At 39.1% G+C, this 12527-nt stretch overlaps 1 protein-coding gene across 1 annotated transcript; it reads left to right on the forward strand.

Annotated features, from left to right (window-relative positions):
* Positions 1-3022: 3022 nt before the first annotated feature.
* On the forward strand, positions 3023-3535 carry LOC147463526 (dirigent protein-like). Its single transcript, XM_086496757.1, has one exon. The coding sequence runs from the start codon at positions 3023-3025 to the stop codon at positions 3533-3535; it is 513 nt and encodes a 170-aa protein (XP_086352883.1).
* The last annotated feature ends 8992 nt before the right edge of the window (positions 3536-12527 follow it).

The following is a 12527-nucleotide window of genomic DNA, read 5'->3' on the forward strand; positions in this document are numbered from 1 at the left end:
CCCGGGGAGTTAACTTAACTTTTGACAGTTCAGAATCCAAAATTTCAAGAGACACATAGGTGCAAAAGACTACATAGGTGATTGGGGAACCACTGGAAGTGCTAGAACTCAAAAATTCTACAAAATCTAGCTACCATGGTAGTTGCCATATGTGCCAGATTGGGACCAACTTGGCGTCGTTTGATTCCTAGCAATGCAAGGATCCCAAATATACCATCATTCACTCATTTGGACCAGTAAAAGTTTCTCTAAACACCCAAAAATTTAATGTCCAAGGACAAATTCCGATAATTGACCCAGCAAGCATCAAAAAGTGTCATACAAGGTGTCAAAAGACTCACCAGGTAACCAACAGGAATTGGACCAAGGTCAAAAAGCTCACCAGTGTCAACTACGGCGATATATGCCATTTGGCCCAGCTTGAAAATTTGATCCTACTGGCATGTAGGCCATCTTGCAAGGATTTTAAAATACCTTGGTTGAATTAAACAGACTCCAGAAGCACTCTCAAAGAGCTTGTTAAAGATTAGACTTGGATTTGTCAAATTCTTGACCTAGGTTTCAAAATTTTTACAAATTTTGAATTTCAATGAAGATTCCGAAGAGAAAATTGGACTAATAACTCAAGGGCCAAGAGACAAAGTGCTTGATTTTGTGTATACAGGTATCTAGGTTACCAAGAGCAAAAGCTGCACAAGGAGCTAGCTGACCTCATAGGTAAGAGGTTGGGATTTTGCAAGAGAGTGTATGTCTTCTTTCATGTATTTGAGATTGGGCATGTATCTTCTGAGAGACAATAGAGTAAAATGGACCAAGGGAGTCTGGCATCAATTCAAGAGAGTGTAAACGAAGCCAAGATAGATTCCTTAGCACCAATCATAGAAGAGGACAGTGTTACTGACAAATCATACTATTGGCCAGCAACTAGGAGGCTTCCCACGTTAATGAAAACCCTATGAATCCCTCGTAACTACTCCAAACTCATGGTGGAAATGAAAAAAAGGGAAAGGAACCCCCTTTGTTTCCTTATGAAACTCGCCATGGAAGGCCTATTAGCAAGGCTTGCTCCTTGGCAATGCCTTGGAAGCCGGATCTCTCTCTCTCTCTCTCTCTCTCTCTCTCTCTCTCTCTCTCTCTCTCTCTCTCTCTCTCTCGCCATTGCTCCACAAGAGGTGGAGCGCCCATGGCGGCAAGGCTGGCAATGTTATTGGCGACATCCACTTTCGAAGGGAGATGGTAGCATGATGCGTAGAAGGCTTGAGCATTCAAGCTTTTAGTAAGAGTATAGATTAAAATTTCCAATGTTCGCTTAGCTCTCTTGTCCTCTAAGGTTTATTATAGAAAGCCAAAAAGGCTATCTCGAATTTGCCTCTTTTTTTGCCTCTATTTTTGAGACAACTTGGGAGTCTTGCTAGTTGTTGGTTGTCTTCAAAGTGATGCTTAGGGCTTTGCTTTGCTATATGCAAGATGACATTATGAAATAAAAACATAATTTTCAAAGAAACAAAAAGAGAAAACAAAGATTTATATGGACATCTTATACTTTTAAACAAAGTCGGACTAACAAGTGCTCATATTGCCGTCATTTTGAGAAGTACAATAAATGAGATTAAGGTGCGATTATTGTAGGGATTTTAATTTGCAAGAAATTTAAGCATTCTTCATTGGCCTTTTGGCATGCCAATTGCAAAGGCCTAAGCATTTGGTTTGTGTGTTTTTAGCTTTTGGAGATAATGTCCTATCATTGCCCTTGATAGGGTATTCTCCAAAATATAGGGTATTCTCCAAGATTTATAGCTAACTGCCTACTCTTTTACCGTCAAGGTCCAGGGGAGGGGGGCTGCTAATCTCCACCGTCAAAGCTACTATCATGAAATCCCATAATCAGACCTGCAGAGCCAATGGATGCTCGCCATGTTAGGTGTCGGAATGCAGCTCACGGCCACAATTGAAAAGGCAACACATCAACACTGGGAAGGCCATCAACGCTCAACACATCACCACCTGGAATGCAGCATTCGTGGAATCTTTGTACTGTGCGCACTGTCACCGTCTGCAGTGAATCTAATTGGCTTCCCTCGCCCTGGATCATTGACGGCGGTCGGGAATGGCCGCCTACTGACCATTCCTGTAATCAAGGCTCTCGGTCTCCGCCAATCGTCCATGATTAACGGGAATGGTCAGGCGGCCATTCCGTTCACCTTAAAGATCAAGGTCCAATAGAATTACAACTTGGAATTTTTGTTTTCAACTACAAAATTCACTACAAACTGGGATATGTGTGCACTGCTACTCTCTCATATGTAGCTTGTTATTGAATCTACAATATTTCAAACCTACAATGGGCTCAGGCTACCTACTTGAGAGGGCAGAAACCCTCTCTTAGAGGAACTTGGAAGTGGGGTTTGTATGAGTGGGTGTTTGTCTTCTGGAGGATTCAACAAAGCATTAAAAAAAGAAAAAGAAAAAAAGGAAAAGTCCATGATAGGGCTAAAGTCATATAGAAATCTCCCACCTAAAACAACCTTAAAGGAAAAGTCCATTAATAAGGCTAAAATCATATAGAAATATCCCACCTAAAACAACCTTAGCATGTAAACATTATTAATATAGCTTTAGTTTCCTCATACCTTCCCCACAACTTTTTGTTAAAATCTTTTCCTTAAACTATGAGAAGTTGTTTGAAAGGTGACCCATAGAGAAGTAGTCTCACGCCTTCCATTTGGCCGGTAGGTATATAAGTACTAGTTTCTAAGCTCTCTAGAGATTATCATCTATATAATTGTGGGTGTTTTTAGGTATAGGAACTATATCATAAGGGGGGGGATTGCCTTCATTGGCTGGTAAACGCTGTCGCTGTGCCCATCCAATAGCCCACCGCAAGATTTCGACTCATCAACCCATCCTCACACCGAAAAATAATTTGTAGAGTGTCTAACTCCTTAAGTTCATTACAAGTTGGAGTCCTTGGATACCCTAAAACGTCAAGTTGTGACTGTTTTTTAGTAGAGTTTTGTGTAAGATGGACAAGAGGAGAGAAACAATAGTGGGAGTGTGCATTTTGGTGGTAGCATGTTTGCTTGTAGTGAGAGTGAGGGCAAAGGAGAGGATTAGAGTGTATTTGCATGACACATCATTATATAAGAATGCCAGCTTCAACACAGCGACTGTTGATGCTCCTGCATCATCAAGCATGTCAAGTCAAGCCAATCAATTTGGAAAGCTCTACATTTTTTATGATCTTCTAACATCTGGGCATACAATCCACTCGCCACATATTGGCTCTGCACAAGGGCTATACGTGTATTCTAGTAGGGGAAATGTGAGTGCCTTTTGGGCTTTCACAGCCTTCTTGGGATCTCGTGGAACCCTTAGCTTCATGGGTGCAGAGTTCTTGGGTCTTGCTACCCGTTTCCTTCCCATCGTTGGTGGCACTGGTGACTTTGCCCTTGCTCGTGGTGTTGCTACCATCTCCACAACTGCCATCAAAATCCCTGGCTACTTTGTCCTCTCCATTGACATCATGCTCCATTAGAAAACTCACTCTCTCTCTCTCTCTCTCTCTCTCTCTCTCTCTCTCTCTCTCTCTCTCTCTCTCTCTCTCTCTCTCTATGGTAGATTGGTTATGCCATTTCCCTCTTGAATAATGGGTCTTGAGTTCAACTCTCCTCATCGGATATTTCTTCAAGGTCTCTTGGGATAGTTTAATACGACATTAAAATACGCTTCTTCTTCTTCCTCTCTCTCTCTCTCTCTCTCTCTCTCTCTCTCTCTCTCTCTCTCTCTCACACACACACACACACACACACACACACACACACACACACACATGTACAAATGCATACACATGCATGTATACATTGCCCATCATATTTCCCTCTTGGCTACATTGCCCCCTTGCCTACATCTTCTATTTTCATGAATTTCGCAAGTGTGTGAGGCTTATGCAAACAATGAAGATGTTTTGCAAAATAAGAGTAATTGATATCCAGCTTCAAAATTATAAGTCAAAATGTGCAAATGATCCTTCCACCTTTTTTGAACTCATCACTTTTAAATTTTGTGAAAAAGCTTTGAATGTCAACATTATCTCGGGTAAAACAATAATTTGAACCTTAATTTTTAGCTAAAACAGTGAGCATTTTAGTTAATCTCATTATTTGTTTGACTTTAAGAATCAAGGCCAGGAAAATGATTGGTTTCAAGAATTTTGTAGTCCTGTCAAGTCTCACTAGTTCACTATTTAAAAAAATTCACAACTAGTCTTGCTTGGTTGGCCTTGTTGTAAGGGCGGAAAAAGAAATTAAGAGTATAAATAAATAATTGAGATACAAGTGAAGGGACATAAAGAGCATGTATTTAAGGTAATGTACTTAGCAAAATGAATGTTTCCTAGTATTATAAGACATATAATTTAAGGAGGATGTACTTAGCATAGTAAGGTAATTGAACTATGCAAAGTAGTGATGAAATTGTATTGGCAGAAGACAATTTGAGAGCATAAAGATTTAAGATACAAAACATGAACTCAGAATACATTATAATGACAAATTGACAATTTGAAATTAATATTGCGTGAAAGTAAGCACTAGATTCTCCCTGTTATTGTAGTGTGGGGTGGTGAGCTCATAAGATGTTGTATGCAACAGAGATTGTGGTATTATACCTACTAAAGAATGATTTTTCTAGTATTTTTGCTACATATAAAGTTCTACAAGTGGAAAGCAATTCAAACCAGAAGTTTTCAGTGAAAGGCCGAATAGAGATTTTATTCACATCTTCACGTGAAGTGTGAAGTGGTAAATACTCGTGTTTTTAACACCCCATGGGAGTGTTAATAACATCAAATTCACATTGATTGGTTAGAATTGAGGGTTTTTGGCTGCCCTACACGAGGCAAACGTTGTAGCCCAATGGGCTCGGCTATTCCCTCCAAAGAGGCGCACATTTGGAGGAGGCTATATAAACAATGCCCAATCCTCCAAGTCCCCATAATTCTACTTGAGGTTTATGACCTATGCTTTAGCTTTATCACGTAACTTTGACCTTTTTTTTTCCCAAAATCCACAAATATCACTTCCGTTGGGTGTCTATCCGCTTGGAAATACGTTTGGGTAAGGAACATCCTCATGGAGGGTTTAGGTGGTGCAAGTGCCTAGGGATCATTTTTATTGTTGGAATGGAGCGCTCCTCATCACTATACTGGCACATTTTAGTTACTTCCCCTAGGTGTCTATCCGCCTAGAAACAGATATGGATAGGGAACATTCTCATGGAGGATTTAGGTGGTGCAAGTGCTTGGGGCTCATTGCTAGTGTCGGAATGGAGCATCCTCATCACTACACCATTGTAATTGTATTCTACAACTAGTTACCTCCCATGGGTGTCTATCCGCCTAGAAATAGGTTTGGATAGGGAGCATTCTCATTGAAGGTTTAGGTGGTGCAAGAGCTTGGGGCTCATTTATATTTTTTAAATGGAGCGCTCTTCATCTCACTACATCGAAGTACTTATATTTTACAATCAGTTACCTTGCCTAGGTGTCTATCTACCTAGAAATGGGTTTGGGTGGGGAGCATCCTCATGGAGAGTTTAGGAGGTGCAAGTGCTTGGGACTCATCCCTGTTGTTGGTATGGAGCGCTCCTCATCACTACACTGGTGTACTTGTATTTTTTGTGTTTTTTTTTTCATTGTATCTTATTATCCAACTATTTGATTGATTTAAATTTTTAAAAAACCTAACACTTTTGTGATTGTATGCATACATAGGCGAATTGTGAACTTATCATGGATGGTAATGCTTGTTCCCAAAACATCAATGGAGCTAGTTCTAGTTTCCCATACACTGGTGGTGAAGGATCAAATAATAGAGTTTCCACTAAAGGCAAGTCCAAAGCTGGTGGTAAGGTGCTAGGGCCTGAGTGGCAATTGGTAGAGAATGTTAGATCATTTATAGATTGAGGTTGCAAGTTATGTGGCAAAGAAATCAATAGGTTCACCTTGTATTAGGGAGCACTTCCTTGGGTCAGCGAATGGAACAAGTAATAGGGCAAATGGAGAGATGTAATAGAATAGGCCATGAGAATGATACAAAATTTTGAGAGAGTTATTAGGAGCTGTAGCCAATGCAAAGAAACCTAAAATATTTACTCCAAGCAATATGCATTTTGAGAATCAATGCAGCATTACATGTACACAAGGCGAACAAAATAGTGGTGCACCCAGATTTAGTACTCAAGATGGGTCACCTAAGTACTAGTTTGGAATGTTTAGAGCGAGGCAAGTAAGTCTCAAGCAGAGATTTTGATCAACTGCTCTTAAAGAGGTGGGGTGTAGTCTGCTCTTGCACAAGCTATCTGTTTTACATGCGTTTCTATGTCGATGGTAACACAAGAGCCATGGAAGCATGCATGGAAGAAGATTGATGATTATGGTTCAGGTTTTTTCATGCCATCATATCATCAAATGCACACAATGTTACTGGATAAATAATTTGTAGACACCCAAAAGCAAGTTGATAGGTTGATCCTGAAACCAATTGATCAAACAAGATGCAATATAGTTAGTGACAGATGGTCAAATGTTCAGCGTAGGTCGTTAGTTAATGTGATGTTATTTAGTCCTCGTAGAGAGTGCTTCATTAAAGCACTAGATAGCTTGGGTGAGATTAAGTTAGGGAGCTACATAGTTGATACCATAACAAAGCAATTTATCAAATAGGTGCCTCCAATGTAGTATAAGTGATAATGGACAATGCAAAAAATTACAGAGTAGTTGTTCAACTCTTGGAGGAGTGCTTCCCTAGCTTGCATTTTGTCTGTGGTTTCTTAGGTGAAGTTTCATCCACGTTTTCATCTGCAAGTTGGTCATGTTAAGGGATTTTCAACCCCATACAAGAATCACTTTTAATAGCACTGGAACTGTCAATAGCTTTAATGAAAGTCTCTCCTCTTGGACACACCAACATAACATTGATCAATGGTCTTCTTTGAACATTAAACCAACCATCACTAACAATTGTGTATCTTGAAAGTGATGTATTGCTAAGAATGATTTTGGAAACATGCTCTTTTACTGCAGTGTAACATTTGTTCTGGAGATCATTCCATATCGTGTAATATGAAGAGGCTAAAGATTAGCACTCATCGATTTTCTTATGTGCATGTTTTCGATGATGGCTCTCAACCATGTCTAATGCATTTCTAGTGAAGAAAATGGCTTTGGCAAGTTGTGACTCTTCTAACGTTTGTATGGTTCAAAGATCTTTGTCACATTTTCCCATACCTTGTTGTCATGCTTAGAAGAAACACTGTCAAGCATTGTGTCTCCTTGCACATGTTGTTCCTGTAGTGCTCATTGGCATTACCATAGAATTGACATGAGTGGAGTTTAACTCTAGCTGCTCTTGGTATATATGCATTCATAACAAATACCTAGTGTCTGTTGCCACTTTTTCTTGAGCTCTTCTCTCAAATGCTTTGTAGTTGCGGCTTCCTAAGGATATACACATGTGCGATGGCTCTTTTTGAGGCTACCCAAAAAATGTTCCCTAATATGTGGAGCCCCACCTCATTTTGTGAGCATGCATAGTTTACGTTGCCACTCTATATATCAACTGCATATGTTTATTGCAAACTCCCACTCTTTTCGAGTACTTTTTTGTCTTTTTTGACTATGTACTACATGTGCCGATGATTGCAATTATAGCTGAAGGCATAAGAACTACATATTCATTTGCAAAGACAATTTCTCACTTTTTATTATGCATAAAAAATAATAATTTCATTTAGAGAGCAATCAAATTTACACACAGTGAGATTTACAATAACAATGAACATTTATAAAAATCACATTGTTTTTATTTAGTGGTGGTATATTTTATTATTTAGTTGATTTTTTTCACATGCAACAAAGAATAATCAACTTAGACATGGTAAGGATGTTAGTTATTTGCAACACACAAACAAAAATATGTATGATTTCAATCTCATATCTCAGTATACGATGTACTTTCTATTCGACATTATGTATTTTAGCAAAGCTATGAAATCTTCAATACATTACACATTTGAGGACCAATCAAGGATTGTAGGCTCCTCATACATTCAATTAAATATATAAGAATTGCTTTCACCCAATTAACAATTGTAGCTCTTATATTGTGTAGTGACAAACAACATACTTTTTGTTTTATAGAAGGTGGACCGCCAGGCTTTTTACATAGCCCGATGGACCAGAAGCCAAACAGCATTACCAATTGGGATGGTTTTTGTAGGTTAACAAGAAGGTCATGCTAGTATTTAATGTGATTACGTGTTTTGGGTAGTGATTACTCACTAGTGTGTTGATTAGTGTAATTAAAGAAACGGGTGTTGAATATGTTATACAAGTAATCATGGATAATGCAAATAATCATAAAAATACTGATAATATAATAAAAAGATGTTCTCTACACATTTATATGTCAATGGTTGTAATACGCACACTTTAAACTTGGTGCTAAAAGATTTGGTACACTACATGGTTTGCCAAAATAATCAACGTCATGCGTCAAGTTATGAAGTTTATCTTTAAACGGCCAAGAATGCTTGATATTTATAGGATGTGTATGTCAGTTATGTTGAAAATTGTTGATACTAAATTTTGCACACACTATTACACATTGGAGTCTATCCTACGCAATAAGTGCATTGTAATTGATACTCTTGAATGTACGACATTTGATGAATGGCAGCTTGATAAGTTTGGATGAGTGAAAGAGAAGGTTATGAGCTTGCGAGAATCCATAAAAAAGATTTCTTGATGGAGGAGTGTAATGGATGCATACCACATAATGATGCTTGTTATGTCCGCGATTTGCAACCTTGATTTTAAAAAAAGCACCAAACATAGGGAAAGTATGGATAAATCGGTGGATAGTCCAACCAAGATTAGAAAATTATGAGGAGTCAAAAGATTTTATAGTAGAAAAGGAGTGGGAAAAAAAAACCATCATAGAAGTTTTTTTTTTGAAAAGTCCCTTCTATGGTGGAACAAATTACCATGACAAGTATCTTGTGCACAATTACCATAATATACAAACTTCAATAAAAAAGAAACCATCATATAAGAAAAACAAAAATGAAAAGTACCTTATATGGTAAAACAAATTACCATGACAAGTGACTTGTGCACAATTACTATAATATACAAACTTCAATAAAAAAGAAACCATCGTAGAATAAAAAATGTAAAATTTTTTTACCTTGGGCATTGCCACAATATCATAAACAATGACTATGTCAAAAAAAACTACCATAACAAATAAAAATACCATGGCAAGTACCTTGGGCACTACCACCATAACATAACTAGCTCCCACAACAAAGAGAGAAACCGCCATAACATAAGAAACAACCATGTTAAGTGCCTTGGGAACAAAAACCACAATAGAAAAAACAGCCATGTCACAAAAGAATCCCAAAGCAAAAAACAAACTATCATGTCAAATACCTAATGTACTTACACCATAATAGAAATAACTGCCATGCCAAGCAAAACTTCCATGTCATCATATGTCAAGTACTTTGGCACTACCATATAGGGAAAAAAAACTGCCACGACCAAAAAAAAAACATAATAGAATAAAGTACCATGAGCAGAGTTGACCTACCCGACCACATGTATCTCTTCACCTTTTTCATTTGTTGTGAATTTATCCACCTATGATGTACCAATGCAATTCCTATACCTATCTCCCTAATGCATGGTTTTTCTCATGTTTGCATATTAATGTACCTAAAATGGATGTAGGGATACCTTGAGACAATCCACCTCATCTCTTATGTTGGAGTTGCTTGCATCAATCCCAAGAGCTGTGACTGCACTACGGAGAGCAACCACCTTTCCGTCAATCACCAAGAAATCAGGGTGAGTAGAATCAACGGCTCCCTCTATGTTGGCTTTCAATATTTGGAGCTCCTGCAATTGCTCATGAAGCACTGTCGCGGATGAAGATGTCCTTTGTATCTTCCACATATCTTGGTTCCTGTTTTGTATCTCTACTCTCACTGTATCCAATGTTGTGTTCACAACCTTCAATGCAACCAGCATCTGCTCCACCTGTGCCTTTACTTGCTGGCTTATTGAGGAGGCACTAATTAGAGAAGTGCTACCAGAAAAGAGAATATTTGGCCCACCTGTGCCTCTTGCCCCAACACTGTCAACACAACGGGACTGAAGTGATGGCTCCTCATTGCTCTCCAACTAATTATTTAGTTTCTTGTCAATGCCACCTGGAAGCTTCTTGCAATGGTCCAATACTTGCTCATCAAAACAAGCCCATGCAACCTTTCGACCTGCATGATCCTACTGAGTAGCTGGGCATCACTCATACACAAACAAAGTTGAAAACTTGTGTGTGATCTCACTGTTGGCTGACACAACTCGGTAGACTTTGTGAAATAGTAACCTACACTCTTCTACATAGTCGGGTTGCATCATATGCAGAAAGAGTTTATGTCACAAACGGGAGCGCATAACAGTATAAAATATATTCGGATAAATAGAATTTATCACTTAATACTGAAGCCAAAGGATATAGAGAGAAATAAATAGAGAGAGAGAGAGAGTGAGAAGATCGACACAGTACTGGGGACCAGAAGATGGGCTAGTCCCCCCCCCCCCCCCCCTTAAAGAGAATCCTTTATTAGGGAGAATCTTTTTACAAGCACAAGAATCGGAGAAAACCCCTCCGTTCTAATTCTCTAACTCGATGGTCGTTCCTTCCCGTAAGGGAAATCCGAGAGATGAGCTCTCAATCCTTTTTCGTCTGTACTCGAAGTCGAGACTCCACAGACAATTTCCAAATTTCGTTCCCAAAATTCCTAAGAGTAGGCCGAAGCCTTCTTGCTTCTCCTTCACGATGAAGTACCTGCAAACATACACACAGACACGCGACAACAATTCATATGGTGAATCCACAATTGATACCTGTCGCTCTTGCACGGGAAAAGTGACGTCCGTGCTTCGTAGTCTTGCGATCTCTTGCGTTATTTGGCGGTAGAGTCTTCTCTTGATGATGTTGGTAACTCCCTTTCAGTGAGGGCATGTGGTGCTTTTATAGCTCCTTGGCCACGGCGAATAGCTTCTCGCATAGAGATCGTGGTCGTTTTTTTTTTCTTTTTGGCTTGCTGTTCTACTTGAAATATGAAGAGAGAATTCGCTGCCTGGTTTTGTTTCTTTATTTTCTAAGTGGCTGTCCACTTATTAAGTGGGCGGCCGGCATATTTTAAAATTGGTATGAACCTGCCCAAAAACTCAATAAAACCTTATAAGTTAAAAACAATGCCTTTCACAACACTTCCCAGGCGTCCCTAGATGCAACCACATGCACGAATGCAATGCAAACATAGATTCCTCACGGGAAAGCGTCTGCTCTTCCCAAAAAACTTGTTAAGATATTCCGCTTTTTAAGAAAAGCTTCTCAAAACCCATCTTTATTCTTGTGCTTGCGTCTTTACACGTATTCCTCTTTCCAGTTTGGATTTCCTCTCGACTATGGATATCCCCTTTCTGATGCAACCGTCACCCACCTTGTGACGCATCAAGAATACCCATCACCTAGTCCTTTTCTACCGAACTTACGGTACAATCCCCTTCACAATGCTCTATGTCACCCATCCTATGACGCATCAGAGATGTCCGTTCCCGGATGGTCAGATACTTCTTACTAATGCTCCTTGTCACCCATCCGTTGTGACGCATCAAAAGTACCCGTTCCAGGTGGCCTTACAGATATTCCCTTTCACAGTGCTCCTGTCATTACTTTGAATCACGCGCTAGGGATACTCTGTACTCGGATGTCTCCAGTGAGAAAAACCCTCTCACTTAAAATTCCAATAATTCATTTAGAATTATTTTCTTGGTGTTCCAAGCGAGAAAACCCTCTCACTTATAAATCCAATAATTCATTCAGAATTATTTTTCTGTCAAATAAAGCCAATTTAGCAACATCCCTCTCACTTATAAACAATTGTCCTCAACTGTAGAGGTCGAACTGAACTGTCGGGGAGAAATCGGAAAATTTCAAATCTTGCTCAATGGTGAGTTGAGCTAGTCCTTTCTCAAAAGAGAACTTAGAAATTAAATTAAACAAAAATTCAATAATTTAATTCTTACCTTACCGGTTCATGTCCTTCCTCTAGTACCTCGAGGATATCCTTCACCAATCATAAACTTACAAGCCACGTAAGAACTCATCATTCATGTCTTTCTGAGAATTTGTTAACTCACTTTCGCCTTCTCAACCTCGAGAAGAATATTCCTCCTAGAAATCAATCTAGGTATCTGTTCTTGCGCATAATCTTGCATTGTTAGTCCAAAGGGTATTAAACCTCTTGTGTCCTCCTACATAGGGAATGCCCAAGTCATAGAGCATTAAGCTCGATTCTTTCTTTCACAAACAGAGCTCGCTAAAGAAGGTTCTTGTTTCGGGTCGTCGCTCAATGTAGGCAGATGGTTCTAATCCGAAGATTCCTTGTGCACG

Source organism: Adiantum capillus-veneris, chromosome 2 (genome assembly GCF_014529385.1).
Source record: "Adiantum capillus-veneris isolate H3 chromosome 2, ASM1452938v2, whole genome shotgun sequence".
NCBI lineage: Eukaryota > Viridiplantae > Streptophyta > Polypodiopsida > Polypodiales > Pteridaceae > Adiantum > Adiantum capillus-veneris.